The 15469-nt window shown below is 42.5% G+C and overlaps 9 protein-coding genes across 9 annotated transcripts; 4 read left to right on the top strand and 5 right to left on the bottom strand.

Annotated features, from left to right (window-relative positions):
- Positions 1–145: 145 nt before the first annotated feature.
- APE1 (metalloaminopeptidase APE1) lies at positions 146–1726 on the bottom strand (the record flags this gene model as incomplete). The annotated part of the gene is made up of 1 exon (XM_003647988.1): positions 146–1726. The coding sequence occupies one exon, from the start codon at positions 1724–1726 to the stop codon at positions 146–148; it is 1581 nt and encodes a 526-aa protein (XP_003648036.1).
- A 1410-nt stretch (positions 1727–3136) lies between these two features.
- On the top strand, positions 3137–7441 carry HSL1 (protein kinase HSL1; the record flags this gene model as incomplete). Its single annotated transcript, XM_003647987.1, has 1 exon — positions 3137–7441. The coding sequence occupies one exon, from the start codon at positions 3137–3139 to the stop codon at positions 7439–7441; it is 4305 nt and encodes a 1434-aa protein (XP_003648035.1).
- Positions 7442–7780: 339 nt separating this feature from the next.
- Positions 7781–8908, bottom strand: ADH3 (alcohol dehydrogenase ADH3; the record flags this gene model as incomplete). Its single annotated transcript, XM_003647986.1, has 1 exon — positions 7781–8908. One exon carries the CDS (start codon positions 8906–8908, stop codon positions 7781–7783), a length of 1128 nt encoding a protein of 375 aa, XP_003648034.1.
- Positions 8909–9826: 918 nt separating this feature from the next.
- On the bottom strand, positions 9827–10573 carry UTP11 (rRNA-processing protein UTP11; the record flags this gene model as incomplete). Its single annotated transcript, XM_003647985.1, has 1 exon — positions 9827–10573. The coding sequence occupies one exon, from the start codon at positions 10571–10573 to the stop codon at positions 9827–9829; it is 747 nt and encodes a 248-aa protein (XP_003648033.1).
- Positions 10574–10872: 299 nt separating this feature from the next.
- Positions 10873–11757, top strand: MTC2 (Mtc2p; the record flags this gene model as incomplete). The annotated part of the gene is made up of 1 exon (XM_003647984.1): positions 10873–11757. The coding sequence occupies one exon, from the start codon at positions 10873–10875 to the stop codon at positions 11755–11757; it is 885 nt and encodes a 294-aa protein (XP_003648032.1).
- Positions 11758–12160: 403 nt separating this feature from the next.
- Positions 12161–12472, top strand: TRX2 (thioredoxin TRX2; the record flags this gene model as incomplete). Its single annotated transcript, XM_003647983.1, has 1 exon — positions 12161–12472. The coding sequence occupies one exon, from the start codon at positions 12161–12163 to the stop codon at positions 12470–12472; it is 312 nt and encodes a 103-aa protein (XP_003648031.1).
- A 101-nt stretch (positions 12473–12573) lies between these two features.
- On the bottom strand, positions 12574–13527 carry SER2 (phosphoserine phosphatase; the record flags this gene model as incomplete). The annotated part of the gene is made up of 1 exon (XM_003647982.1): positions 12574–13527. One exon carries the CDS (start codon positions 13525–13527, stop codon positions 12574–12576), a length of 954 nt encoding a protein of 317 aa, XP_003648030.1.
- Positions 13528–13990: 463 nt separating this feature from the next.
- On the top strand, positions 13991–14767 carry CIR1 (Cir1p; the record flags this gene model as incomplete). The annotated part of the gene is made up of 1 exon (XM_003647981.1): positions 13991–14767. One exon carries the CDS (start codon positions 13991–13993, stop codon positions 14765–14767), a length of 777 nt encoding a protein of 258 aa, XP_003648029.1.
- A 104-nt stretch (positions 14768–14871) lies between these two features.
- On the bottom strand, positions 14872–15159 carry MVB12 (ubiquitin-binding ESCRT-I subunit protein MVB12; the record flags this gene model as incomplete). The annotated part of the gene is made up of 1 exon (XM_003647980.1): positions 14872–15159. The coding sequence occupies one exon, from the start codon at positions 15157–15159 to the stop codon at positions 14872–14874; it is 288 nt and encodes a 95-aa protein (XP_003648028.1).
- Positions 15160–15469: the final 310 nt, after the last annotated feature.

Here is a 15469-nt window from a genome sequence, read left to right as displayed (position 1 = left end):
ATGGGTAGATTGGTATCATATGTAGTGTAGAGATATAGGTACATTTGGTGAAGAGGTACATAGTTGGAACAGGCGTCGGGGAGGGGGGCTATATAGTTACCGAGATTTTTGGTCCTCCTGCCTGCTTCATGTTATGTAAGTCAGGTTACAAATCTCCAAACTGGTCGTAGGTGCGTCGCCAATTTCTGAAGAATCCGCGGAAGAACTTGACGGCGAGGCCAATATCTCTGGATCCAACGACGGCTCTGGTGCTGTGCATGGAGAGTTGAGGGATTCCGATGTCGATGGTTCTGGCGCCCGTTTGTGCCGCGATGGAGGGGCCTATGGTGCTGCCGGAGCGGGAGTTGTTTTTGCATTGGAAGTACTGAAGCTTGTCATCGTTGATGGCAGCTAGTTCCTCGAGGATGCAGGTGCCGACGGGGCCTGTGGCCATGTGGCCGTTTGGGTCTAAGTGGATTGTGGGACCGACGTTTGGAAGTGGGGAATGGTGTTCGAGGTAGACTTCGGGGAAGTTGGGGTTGAAGAGATGGGTGACATCAGAAGAGAGGATCAAGGAGTTTGCGAACGCCGTGCGGGAGAGGGAGGGCTGTTGGTGGAGGTTGGAAATGACCCTTTCGACGACGGAGGAGAGCAAGCCGCCTTTAGCGCCTTGTCTGCTGAGGGAGCCGATTTCCTCGTTGTCGAATAGGACGACGGCGTTGAAGAAGTCATCATGGAGGTTTGCTTCGCTAGCGAAGCCAATGAGAGAGTGTATTGCGGAGAAAGAGCATATTACGTCGTCCACTCTGGGGGCAAAGATAAATTCTTTCTTGAGACCGCCGAAAGTACCATGTTGCACGTCGAAGAGTTCGAGCTCCAATTGAATCAATTGAGAAACCTTAACGTCAGCGAGTTCAGCGATATAACGCAAGAGATGAATGGAATGTTTTCCGTAAAGCGGAGACTTTTGCTCGTCCAACACGTCGTAGCTGTTAGCTGACTCGCAGCCTCCATATTCACCACCGGCAACGAACCCAATCACAGGCACAGCCTGGTTTTCAAGGTCAAAGGGCCCGACAGATGGTTCACCAAAGTGAGGGGCTAATGTTGGGATTCTAGCAATTGGATGAGGAGTAGAATCAACAAGACGTGCTTCCACCTTCCCAGTATTGAGGTCCTTGACCAAGACTCTCCCTCCGATACCCAAATCTCTGTCAAACCACACGTTACCCAAAGCACCACCGTAGGGGGCTACTCCAAGCAACTCATACCCATTTACAGTACTCTTCTTTGAAGCAGGCTTCAATTTGGCAGTCAGCGAATCAACATGCGATGCAATAATACCAACACCCTTACTGACATCCCAATGCTCGCCCAATATGAACGCAGCCAAAGTTCCGCCGTTCCTAATCGTGTAGTACTTACCACTCCTTAATTTTGGCCACACCGCCTTTTCGTTCAAGTACGTGAATCCAGCCCTGTCTAACTCCTTGGAAAAGTAGTCCACAATATGGTACACCGTGGGACTCTTATAAGTAAAATCCAAATATTCCTCAGCAAGACTCACATAATGCCTATTGTTGGAATAAGACGTCATTTGATGCTTCTCAAATATCTTCTTCTGGTCTTCATCGTACGACGTCTGCACACCAGCATTGGCTTGACCCATGTGCATTTGAACCAGACTCTTCTGAATCATCTTCAAAGCCTCCTGAGTAGCAAGCACCTGTTCATTTATGTCCGACATTGATAAGGATTCTCGCAACAACTTGTGGGATTAGACTGGCGGTGGAATATAGTATAAGGAAGCAGCTAAAACAGCAAATTTATAGAAACTTCGGAAACTTAATATATAAAAGCGATATCGACGATTCTTGCTTTTCAGTAATCAGGGGGAAAGCTTACAGCAGATTATCCGACTTCTGGACATTTTTCAATCCAATTCACTCCCTTTATAAGCCTTCATTATGGGCGTTTTTGACAAAGTTAAAAATATAAAAATAAAAAAGATATCATCACCTTATGCAAAAAACAAGAAACAAAGGTTCATAAAACGGTTTTCACTCTCCGATAATAATATATTAGCCATGGCTCAATTGCATTGGCAGATCTGTTTTATATTTATACATCAAAATGCCGTAATTAGAAGCCGTTAGGACCTTTTTACTGTGTGAATCATAAAGATCGAAGTAAAATCACGGGAAGTACCGACCATAGAATCGGAAATGACGTAAATGCTTCTTCTGAGAACCCAATAAATGTGTGAACTTTATGTTTGACGCCGAATCGATAGGCATTATTTGTCGTATTTCCCAAGAAGGAGACAAATATGCCATGTAATTGTTATTTAAACAAAGAACCTAGGCAAGTGGGGGATTAAGATAGTTGGTGTTTTTGGGCACCGAGAGGGGCAGCGTGCTTTCCAGATGAAGCAAACATCATGTGGACTTCGGATTATTAGCTAATGGAACTGTTGCCTGAAGCAGCGGTGCTCTAAATTAGTTCTCTGAATCGCGATTTACCAGGTTCGCGAGAATGGTCAATTTCGCGTATATTTATTTGTTTGTATACAAAAGAGATAGGATTCTGAAAATGCGAATGGGTTTATCTGGTAATGGGTGGATGTAAACAGATGTTGGGTAATTGCTTGCTAGAAACAGGCTATATTGGGTCGGGTTACGTAGGACACACTATGGTGAATGGAGATACAGGCAAAAAGCGAGGAAATATAGTTGGCATGTTAGGGTTAGAGGATTGGACAAGGAGGAGGAGGACGTGTAAATATCGTGTATGTTTTCATTACCAAGGAAGAGTATGCGAAAGAAGTAAGTTTTTGAATTTGGTTCAGTTTAGTTAAGTATTAGCACAAAGGGGTCGTGTCATATATAGCCACTTAGTTAAAAAACTACAGGGTGACTAGAGATTGAAACAAATCAACAGTCAGGAGGCTGTACTAGTTAGAAGGGACAGAAACGGAATTTGAAGCTATATATCGGGTTGGTTGTCACACTTTGCTTGATTTGAAAAGTTCTGCCACGAACCATAATTTCCAACTATTTACATTCATTTTTAGGCAGTTCCAAAGAGGGAGGGTTTTTAGGCAGTTCTAGCGAGGAGTGTTAGACAGTTATCTCTCTCTGAATCTTGAAAGCTCAGGATGACAGTTGCTAAGCAGACGGGTATTAGTATGGGCAATGCTCGTGCTGGGACACGTAATACGGATGAGCATATCGATCAGGTGGTGCAATCTGTGTCGGATGCAACCAAGAGGTTGTCTCAGATTTCAAATGCTAGTACGACGGTAAGAAAGACGGGGAAGAAGAAGAACAGGGATACCGTGGGGCCCTGGAAGCTGGGAAAGACTCTGGGTAAAGGTTCTTCGGGTAGGGTTCGTTTAGCAAAGAATATGGAGACAGGGAAGCTTGCTGCGATTAAGATTGTTCCGAAAAGGAATGTCCGTCACAATAATACGCAGTTGACGTCGTTACCATATGGGATCGAGAGGGAGATTATCATTATGAAGTTGATTTCCCATCCCAATGTGATGGCTCTCTATGAGGTGTGGGAAAACAAGCCAGAACTGTACTTAGTTTTAGAGTATGTTGAAGGAGGTGAGTTGTTTGATTACTTGATCTCAAGAGGGAAGTTGCCAGAACAAGAGGCTGTGCACTATTTCAAACAGATTGTACAAGGTGTGTCCTATTGTCATCATTTCAACATCTGCCATCGTGATTTAAAGCCTGAGAATTTACTTCTAGATAAGAAGAATCTCAGTGTAAAGATCGCAGACTTTGGAATGGCAGCGCTGGAGACTACTGATAAGTTACTGGAAACATCTTGTGGTTCCCCACACTATGCATCACCCGAAATCGTGATGGGCCAAAAATATCATGGCTCCCCAAGTGATGTTTGGTCCTGTGGCATTATCTTGTTTGCTCTTCTTACGGGGCACTTACCGTTCAACGATGACAACGTTAAAAAGCTATTATTGAAGGTGCAGTCTGGGAAGTACCAAATGCCACAAAACATATCTAACGAAGCAAAAGACTTAATAGCCAAGATCCTGATTGTGGATCCTGCCATGAGAATTACTATTGATGAAGTTTTAGAACATCCGCTGTTGCTTAAGTACCAAAAGACGCGTAGTAAGTCCAGTTCTAATCTTCATGCGTTAGATAGTACTCCTAATATAGTAGTTTTGGAGTCTGAGGATAAGATTGATGAAAGCATTCTAAGTAATTTACAAATCTTGTGGCATGGTGCACCTAAGGAATATTTAACTGGAAAGTTGCTTCAACAAGGATTTACAGAAGAAAAATTGTTTTACTCCTTATTGTTAAGATATCAAGAGAGACAAAAACTTCCAGAGGCTTCCCAACCGAAGCCTCTCAGTTCTTTGGCACCTCTCAGGAAAACTGGTTCATCGAATGCTGATACCCCACAACTTGGTGTCCTTAGTGCACCAAGAATTGTACAGAAATCCCAGTTTTCAGTTAATACATTAGCAAAATCTCCTAAGAAAACGCGGGAAGGTTATGTTGCTTCCTCTTCCAGGGTTTTCAAGCATAGCGTATCGAGGAGATCATTGCATGTATCTCCTTCATCAATGAAGAATTCTGCTTCCAGCAGATCTTTAAAGAGTTCTTCATCCAGAATGCGTCTCAACTCACCTTGCAAACAACCCAGTTCTCCGTCAAAGCCTGCAACATCCCCAGGCAAAAGAAGAACATTGCACAATTCTGCTTCTAAGAGGTCTTTGTATTCTTTGAGTTCGATTTCGAAGCGTTCTTTGAACTTGAATGAATTTCTTCAAGATCGTCCCGGTAGTAAAACACCTCCATTACCTTCAACACCCTTCCAGTTTACTGATAATGAAGAACAAAAGACTACAACAGCCGCCATAAATGAAGCTAAGAAAATTGCTAAGAAAACAATCTATACTTCAGTTTTGGATGATTTCCAGGTGAGTGGATCTGGTAATATTTCTTCTCTTCCTCCTGTCAATAAGCATCCAATGTCTGCGGCTCCAATTGTGCAGCCGGCATTTATGTTTGGCGTTGGGACAGGTCCTGTATCTAATCGTGCCAGTGCTAATTCATTATCCAGGCCTTCTTTGAATAGTCGTCCAAGTTATCAGAGCTTCCGTGCCAATTCTCGTTCTTCAGCACGTAAAGAATTTTCACCTAGAGAATCTTCAAGTGTTTATGATGCTACAAATTCTAACTTAAGGCAAGGAACTGATAAATCCAATATGAGCACCGAAGAATTTTTAAATACAAAGCCTGTTATGGAGAAGATACAGAGTAGAGATTTATCTTTAGATAGACGTTTAAAGATCTCATCTCCCTTAGCAAGTGTCGCAGGCAAACATGGTGGAGTTTCTTTGGATCCGCGTCGCAGTGCACCAGATCCTCCCAAAACAATCGAAAACTTGTTACGTAGGTACAGTATTTCAAACTCACTGAAGTCAAAATCATCACTTAAGAAAAAGAGAGATAGCGGAGCATGGTCAATTACAGGTAAATCTATATTCCAAGATTTGGGAGAACTACCAGAAGAGAATGAACACGTTAAAAAAGTTGAAACGAGATCCAGTATTGATGAATACAGACAGGCTCTGACCGCTGTAGAAGTTGCAAAAAGTACACCTGTCACAGATTCTAGCATTTTGGCTCAATCTAGTTCTATACATTCCAATTCTCGTGGATCCGATGGTGATCATAAAGCGGGTGCAGTTGAAAGAATACAAATAGATCCCGTGGATTCAGAGAATACAACACTGGAGCTTAATAGTCGAAGTCCCAATGGGTTACTCAAAATGCCATCATCATTCTTGCATTCTTCAAACACCTTTGCAAATCTAAACGACTTCATATCTAATATGAACGAGGATCATGATCCTAATAATAACAAAGCAAGCAAGATGGATGTTGAAGTTTGCAATAAGCCTACTTCAGATTCAGTTATGAAGCATAATTTGCGCACACTGACTTCAGGGGATCATTTAAATACTTCATTAACCCGCCGAGAAAGTAAGAATAGTATACAACATGATTTACGTTCCAATTTTTCAGATCTTTCTTGTGTTGTCGATTTACCAATATACACTTACACTGCTCGTGCCATTACAATTTCGCCTGCAAATCAAAATGTCTTGAATATATCGCCTGTCGAACAGTTCTACAGTGAAGATATGTTGGACCCTAAGAATTCCAAAGAGCAGTTGCTGTCAGCCGTAAAGTTAAAACCTAGCTTCCGTATTCCGCACCGACAAGTAACTGAGGAGGGGACAGACAAAACGATTATGACTCAAGAAGGCGAATCAGTTAATATATTCGAAGATGCACCTGAGGACGAAGGGTCCTTAACCACAAGTTCTAGTGGCTCAGTGCCAAATGTTCATCGCAAAGCTGTTTCAATTGATACACTGAATACGACTTTCGTGCTAGCACCCACTGTAGACATAAGAACAAGCTTGTACGTTAATGGCAGCTCCACTTTGCCAAGAGAGACTACAGAGGAAATAATTTCTAAATTCAAGCTCTCACCAGAAAGAATGCAAAGCAATACCAAGAACGCTCAAAGATACTCTTACCAGATGACGTGGAGTCGTAGTATGGTTTCAATGTTCAAGGATCTAGACAACGAGATCCGTATAATTGAAGAGCCGGAGGGTTCTGAAACTATGAATATATTATCCAAGGGTGTAAGATCTTTAAATGTGCTCGAACCACCGATAGAAGAACAAAGGATAGCTGTGGCTGATATTGACGATAATCAAAAGGAAGGACAGAACATAAAACGGGTTACCATGTTATTTGATGAATATGAACCGCAAAACGTATTTAAAAGATCACCAGTGAAGGCATCAAAAGAAGATACTGTAGTTTCAAAGCCTATGAAAAGGCAATCCCCTGTACCATTGCCAATTGATAACGGCAACACTGGTTTTGGAAATGCTAGTGGTGCAGTTTTGACTCCAATTGTAGAATCGCCTATTGAACCTTTAACAGCCAATACTACTGCTAGAAAACATGCACAAGGAAGTTCGAGCAATAAGCCAACTCATGCGTCTGATGGGTTGAAGAGATCAAAGGGAAACTGGCTTACACGTTTATTACATTCCTTTTCCAAACCTAGAACTTTATGTCAGATACATTACACAGAATTAACATTTGATGAGGTGAATCTTTTAATTTTACAGAAAATTGGACATAGCGACATTGATTTCGAATTAAAATACATAGAACGCAGAAAAGGCAAGCAAAAGATCGAATACGAATGCTGGTTTACTGATGGTTCTTTTAAGCACAAAATTAATATATTTGGAGAAAATTCCACACCGACAACAGTTCACATTAAACATAAAAGCAAAAATAATAATGAAGAGACATTTTCAAAATTAAACGAGGAAATTGTAACTTTAATCAAGAAGGAGGAGGTTAAACAAGCTGTAAAATAGATAATTTCTTAGCCTCATAACCGTTGATGTATTCACCATACGTATACAGTGTAGATATGCTTTAATTGAAGTTCAAGAAACTCATAATTTTCTGGCCGATACTAGCGGACCGCTCCCTACCGACTAGATCAGCCCATCCGTAAGTGCTACTTATTAGTAATTAATAGATAACTCCAACGATATAAAGGTTCACTACAAACACAATTAAAATTAAGACAATTCTCCTACAGTCATAAATGTCGCCATCTTGCCCCCTCTTCCAGCACTTTAAAAACGACATTAAAAAAAGTTATAATAAATCATATGAAAAAAGAACCCTCAAATCATCATTTAAACTCCTCATTTGGATGTGTCAACAACAAACCTACCTACCATATTACCAGCTTCCAACTCATGGTAAGCCGTTGGAAGTTCCGAAAGACCGATAATCTTAATTGGGGCTTTAACCAACCCTCTGGTGAAGAAGTCGATAGCTTCTCTCATGTCAGCTCTGTTGCCTACGTAAGAACCCTTAATACTAATCGACTTGATAACATGCGAGAAGATTTCTGAATTTACATATGAATTGGCGGGCAAACCAACCAAAACGACAGTACCAGTTGGCCTGATGTATTTAACCGATTGCACAATCGCCGCTTCAGACACAGAGACATTAACAGCCCCGTGTGGACCACCATTCGTAGCTTCCTGAATGTCCGCCACAATATCCTTAGACTTAGTAAAATCAATAAACACCTCACCGCCTAACTTCTTGAACAAAGCATCCTTCGCTGCTCCACCATCAATACCAACAACCCTCAATCCCATAGCTTTTGCATACTGAACTGCGAGTGAACCTAGACCACCACCAGCGCCAGAAATCGCAACCCATTGACCTGGATCCAAATTAGCGGTTTTCAAAGCCTTATAAACTGTAACACCAGCACACAGTATCGGTGCGACTTGCGCCAAATCGGTACCTTGAGGAATCTTCGCCGCTTGAACAGCGTCCGCAGTGGCATACTGTTGGAACGACCCATCGCGTGTGTAACCTGACAAGTCTGCTTCCGCACAATTAGACTCATGCCCAGTTTCACAGTACTCACATGACATACATGACTTATTCAACCACTTAACACCTGCATAATCACCGATTTCAAAATTCGTAACATTCGAGCCTTTGGCCACTACAATACCAGCGCCTTCATGTCCACCAACCAAGGGCAACTTCGTAGCTAATGGCCAATCCCCCTTCCACGCATGTATATCGGTATGACAAACCCCAGAATACTTGACATTAACCAAGATTTCATTGGGTTTTGGCTTTGGAACCGGTATATCCTTGTAGTGTAATTTATCACCGTGCTCATAGAATATGACAGCCTTCTGCGTCAAGGGAATCCCAGATGACGTAGAACTCAGCCTCACGAATAGCTTAGACGAAGAAGCAAACGACCTTCCAACACAAGCACCTGTAACCTTTAACATGTTCTGAATATCTCTCTTACTCTCTCTCTTCACTGGCTAAAGAGAAACCAAACATCGTTCAACTAAGTTGCCCCACACCATACAAGACCCAGTTAAACGGTGCATTTTTATACATGCAGCTATACCGTTTGAAACGCAAATGCGATCCTTAAGCGGCATACAATCAATCGAACCAACAAACCAACCTCTAACTCTCCACAATCATGACCAAAAAACATCAATCTCATTTGTGTGACTGCAATTCGCAATCCATCCATTACACCGTGCGCAATTTGATACTTGTTCGGTATATGAGGGCTAGGCAGCAACAGCGAATAATAGACTATGCCTCCCGATTATGGAAATATTAAACTATAAAATAGTGATCAGGAACGGCACACACCCCCTATACAGATTCCACACAGCAATCACCCCCACATTTGGACCTAGCAGTACGTTTTCACATCAGTATAAAATATCTGTTGGCAAACACGGACTCCGCTGCTGGGTTTGATCACGATAGTGGTCACCCGACTCCTCCGTTATGGTGTGATAAGAATGACTACTTTATATATGCGGGATGTACTGACCTCTAGGGTGTCATTGCGGGGACACTTTCGAGGTTTTAGTCGTAAAACAGTAGAAAGAGATGTCTTGACGGTTATTCAGAGTCGGGAACTGTTGAGCGGGGTCTCCAATCAGAAGGGGCAGCCGCTTATACAAGTAGGTGAACTATGCAGAATACCGGGTGGTCTGTAAGTAGTCTTGAACTTGCTTAACGCATGAGGCAGTATCAGTATTTTTTGCTATTTTAGTTTCTAATTCTAGCTGCTAGTGGTGTTATCGTATACAAAGGGCGGAGGTAAGGTTGGATAGTTGGATTGGCAAGTTCGTTGGATTCTATAAATTAAAAGTTTGTGAGGGGAGGAGATGGATGACTTAGCGCTTTCGCTGCTTTTTCCATTTATACGACACGCCACCATCAGAACCTATTATTTTCCGTTTGGACCCTTTCTTCATGAGTTCTCGTTGGAGGTCCATCCTCTGGTGGACTTGCTGCAGTTTCCTTTCGCGATCAAGGTGTTTTGCAACCATCTTAAGTTTCTTGAGCTTTTTATTTTGCAATGACTCTGCGGGCATTACAGCAGCCGAGCCTGTTAAAGTTGTTTCAGCTAGTTGATCCTTAGTGAGTCTGTTCTCCCTTCTGTGGATCATCTCACTAGTAGTATTAAAATATTGCTCCGGAGTGAAATGACGCATTTTGTTTTCATCGTCAACGAAAATAGTATGCTGACCGGTGCTCTTGTACATGACGCCATGGGAAAGCTTCCCAGCCTTGTTTAATTCAGTCTGCCTCATTGTCCTCACATAGTTGCTATCTTGCGTCTTGAGTAACTTTACCTGATCCATAGATAACACAGGGTCTTCTCCATCGGCATGTCTTGATTTCACCAAAAGCCCATCTGAACCGACCTTCCGCGTGTTCATAGCATGGTAGTATTCATCAGGATTCCTTTCCTTGACCTTGGACCGTAAGATTTTGAGAGTAGTTTGCTTCTTGTGATAATCCTGTGCACGCTTCACGTAGTCTTTATGTTTCTCGAGGAACCCGAAACGAGAACGTTCGGTTACCTGAGAACGCTCACGGTGCTGCTTCTTTTGGATGTTGTGAACCAGCTTCGCCATGGTTAGAAAAAACTACTTAGACCTTCTTTACAGCTCTTTTAACCTAGTTTTTGTTGTGTTGATGGTATGCGATGAGATATACGACGTGAACTTTCTAAAGTTGAAATGCAAATTTTCCAAAGGATTAGGAAAATTCAGGCTTTAGATATTTTCCACTACAACAGACCAGTGTAAATCCACTGGAATATACACGTCTCACACCTCGAAAGAGGTATTGCTTATAGAATAATCAAGCACAGGTATATATAGAAGGAGCGGAACAAGCGTTTGATGGCCATTAAGAGCTTTTGTCTTTCGTAATGGAACTTCCAGCTTTTGAATCGGGGTTGTCAGCAAGTTTTACGGTAAAGCGCAACTTCGTTTGTTTTACAGACTCATACAACACCGTGGTGGGTATGATTCGTCCTTGTTTCCAGGATGCACTGCATGTTCTTGACAACTATGACCAGGTTGGCTGTGTAGACAGCTCTGCGTTGTCGAAGTATAGTGAATGCGAGGTAATAGTTCTCCCCCATATGGACAAGCTGCCGCCGTTAAAACAAAACAGATTAGCCAAATGGTTACTCCATTTAAAGAGAGAATATCCCAATATTATTTGTGTAGCGACTTTGAAGCCGGTTCTGGAAGATGCCGCTGCTGCTGGTGGTAGCCGGTTCCCCCTCTCAGGGTATTTAAAGAGTAAGTTCTGGTTTGCGACCGCTGAACCCACAAAAGCTGTGTCCAAAGAGACCCTGCTGCTGACTTCCCCCCAAGATTGCCACCGCATCACTATACATTCATCTATCAGAAGGTACGTTTTGGACATAGTAGTCTTCCTGCGTATGCACCGCCTCGCCAATCAGTCCCTAAGCGGAGGGGCCTCTACAAAGTCGCTCGATGATATCTTACAGCTAACCCAATGGTTGGTAGCTACTGGCTCCGGTTCTGCATCTAGCAAACCGAGAACGTTTGCCAACCCGGACGTTGTCCAGCAAGCCTGTCTATGGTACTTCCCAATGCACATGGAATTAATTAAAGACCCACAAAACGACACCTCCGTTATGTACGGCAGTGAACCAAGATTCGTTGAAGAGCTGATTGTTGGTCTACGGGAGTTCACTCGCAGGGCTGGCACTGGCAACCCACTCGTGATGGAGACGTTGGTGGTCAAAGACGTCTTGAATAAAGTTGTGCCTGCACTTTAAAATGTCTAAAACCGACCGCTCGTATTCATGACCACCTGATCACTTACTAATAATAGGCACTTACATAAAGTTATATCATAAGCAGCATGCGTATACATGTGGGACAACAATGGCTGGTTACCACGTGTGATGACGAAGTGAACCAACGACCTTCTAGTAGATTCCGTTACGTTTATCCTTCAGCTTCCAGGATTTCATTGCGAATTATTTTCATATTTGATATTTATAAGCAGTAATTAAATGGAAAATTGTTTAAAAGCAAAAAGCCGAAGTTGTTCACCACTCTTTTAGCTGTTGCACACTTTTGGAAAGTTTTGGAAAGAAGAGGAATAGAGGAATAGGAGACTAGTCTTTTACATTACAGGCGAGGTTAGGTTCAGAAGATCAGGAGTATATTTGCAAGATGGTTAAGGAAATTTCGAGTGCCGAGGAGTTCAAGAAGGCCATTAGTGTCGACAAGTTGGTGGTTGTTGACTTTTATGCTACGTGGTGTGGGCCTTGTAAGATGATTGCGCCAATGCTTGAGAAGTTCGACACCAATTATGAGGATGCTGATTTCTACAAGGTTGATGTTGATGCGTTGTCAGACGTTGCTCAGGAGCAGCAAATTACTTCGATGCCCACGTTAATCTACTATAAAAATGGTGAGCAGGTTTCCAAGGTGATTGGAGCTGACGTTGCGTTGATCAGAAGCAATATTACCAAGTTTTTATAGAGGGTAGACACAGAAAGCCCTGTTCTCTGCTAGTAAAGTTCTTTAGATTTTGCGTTAGATATAATATATATATATTATGCCAATGATAATAGTATAAACGTTTAGAGGCGGTGGCAATGGCTGATATCTTCTTCTGAGAAGCCAAGAATGTACAGAGCATCGCGCATTGAAGTGGTGTTGAGTTTTGCCGGGGCTGCTTGCTGAACTTTTGGTTTGGCGTTCCATGCAATTCCGAATCCTGCAACGTTCATTGCAGGTAGGTCATTCCCGCCATCTCCGACCATCAAGGTGGCCTCAATTGGAATATTCAGTTCTGTTGCCAATGCTTTTAAGGTTCTAGCCTTACATTCGCCATCCACAATGTCACCTTCCGTATACCCATTGAGCACTGTGTCTCCATTAGAGTCTGTCTCTGTCGCAAGAAAGTTGGCCTTGGCAAAATCTAATTCCAAGTTATCTTTGATGAAATTGGCAAACGGTGTGAATCCACCACTCAGTACTGCCGTTTTGGAACCTATCGCCTTTAGGCATTGCACGAAGTCTCTCACACCTTCCGTTACCTTTAACTTGCTTGAAATTTCTTGGTAAAGGTTGGCAACCTTGATACCCTTAAGCAATGCCACACGTTCTCGCAGAGACTCAGCAAAGTCTATCTCGTTATTCATCGCACGATGGGTTATCTCAGCAACTTTCTTCTCTACCCCGGCATACGCTGCAATGAGCTCGATCACCTCTTGTTCGATTAAAGTAGAGTCCATATCAAACACTACCAGTTTTTTATTCTTGCGGAATTCATCGTTTCGCTGTACAACAAGATCAATCCCATTCGCAACGCCCTGCTTCTCAAACCTAGCAACCGCTTCTCTAACCTCAGATAGATCTAGATCTGTTGGTCCAGTTAAAAAAATGTCCTTTGCACGTCCTGAAAGCTCTTTGGTTCCTGAAACCTCAATATTATGGTCTTCCAAATATTCTATTAACGCTTCCTCATACCCAGCGCTCAACTTAGCTGCAGAGGCAATTATGGTCACTACAAATGGAGCTCTAGTTGTCATTTTGCTGGCACTTCTAATCTCTTGGAACAACCCCCCACGAACTACAATGTCGCAAGAAATATTTGCGTTCAGAGATGTTAGGTTTCTGCAGATTGCAAAATTTTCTATGTGGTTTCAAGAGAGATTTTAAAGATACACATCTATATATATACACACACGTGTCAAGGTGAAGTCTTTGAAAAAAGCGGTGTGCTTAACGGGTTTGGTGGATGAACCATAACCAACGGTTTGCCTCGCCTGTCAGTGGCCTAAGTGCCCATTCCTCTCGACATGTGATGAGCCTTTCTAAGGAATTAATTAATTTTAAGGTCTCTGGAGTCAAAATTTAAAACATAAAAAAATTTCATGATAATTGGAAAATAATTTTAATTAGAAAATATGTTGACAGTATATTTGACAAGAGCAAGTACATGCAGTCTTGATATAGTGCTAGAACGGCTTTTCAACACATTCAGCTGCTATAATGCCAAAGGCTTTAAGGATTTTACTCCCTATCAAGCGAGTGATTGACCCCCAGATCAGACCAAGAATTAATCTAGCTAAGACAGCGATCGAGAAAACAGGTGTGCAATTCAGTTTGAATCCATTTGATGATATAGCAGTAGAGGAGGCGGTACGTATCAGGGAGGCCAAAAAGTTCCCAGTGGAGAATATTCATGCAGTTTCTATTGGACCTTTAAAGGTCCAGGACTCGTTGATTACGGCGTTGGCTAAAGGTGCTGACTCATCGACGTTAATAGATTCAGGTGATTTAGATCTTGAGCCTCTGGCCGTTGCCAAAATTTTAAAGAAAGTTGTGGAAAAGCACAAGTGTAATTTGGTTATCATGGGCAAGCAAGCCACGGATGACGATAGTAACAATACTGGGCAGATGTTAGCCGGACTGCTTAATTGGCCACAGGCCACCAATGCGGCTAAGGTCGAGTTCGATGAAGCTAATACGAGAGCTTTTGTGACTAGGGAGGTTGATGGCGGTGAAGAAATCATAAGTGCAGCGTTGCCCTTGGTAATTACTACGGATCTTCGTCTCAATACTCCGCGGTATGTCACACTGCCTAATAAGATGAAGGCCAAGAAGAAGCCCATGGAGAAGCTGAAGCTTTTGGATTTCAAGGATCTCTCTCTAGAGCCGCGGCTTAACGTTACAAGAGTAGAGGATGCTCCAGAAAAATCCCCAGGCATTAAGGTGGACTCCGTTGATGAGCTGATTTCGAAGTTGAAAGAAGCTAAAGTCATCTAGGAAGCTATGCTTTCCTGTTACTTGTATAGATATAGACAGGTATATATGAAAATACTCCAGTTATATTGCCTTCCCGTCCAAAGAATATGTAATGTATCAATCAACTAGGTGCTAGAGTTCAACTTCTTCTTAGGCGATAATATTCCTGCATCAGAAATCCCAGGTGGCTGCTTTTGCAAAAACATCTGGTCATACCATAAATCCCATTCCTTACTTTGTTCTTCTAAACTTTCCATGCTTCCAATTATCTGGTCGCATTCATCAGACCAAGCTTGCAGATGTTCAGCTGTGGTTGTAGACCTTGGTAGCCCGAGATTAGGCAGTTTGAGTTCTGGTCTCTTCTTAGGCATCTCATAACCTAGCGTGTTGTACAACGGTATATTCCTAAGCATGCTTTCCATACTTTATTTACTTATATCAGCTACCTTGTATGCACTTTGTTACCAGTCATTGCACCCTGCGGGTGAGCGAGGCTGCATAGTTGTAGCTATATTATATATATATACGCACTTGGCGGACCATTAAGAAACAAGAAACAAAACACAGTTGGACTTAACCAAGCCCCCACTAGGATCTAAACACCGTTGGAGAACCCCAAAGAATCATCTAATGCACCCATAAGCACGACGGGTGTTCGTTGTTCTACCACGTGATTGCCACCAAGACTCGGCCATGTCATGCAACTTTTTAAAGACTCAAAAT

The sequence above is a fragment of the Eremothecium cymbalariae genome, chromosome 7 (genome assembly GCF_000235365.1).
Source record: "Eremothecium cymbalariae DBVPG#7215 chromosome 7, complete sequence".
Taxonomy (NCBI): Eukaryota; Fungi; Ascomycota; class Saccharomycetes; order Saccharomycetales; family Saccharomycetaceae; genus Eremothecium; species Eremothecium cymbalariae.
This window is presented reverse-complemented; position numbering and strand designations above follow the sequence as displayed.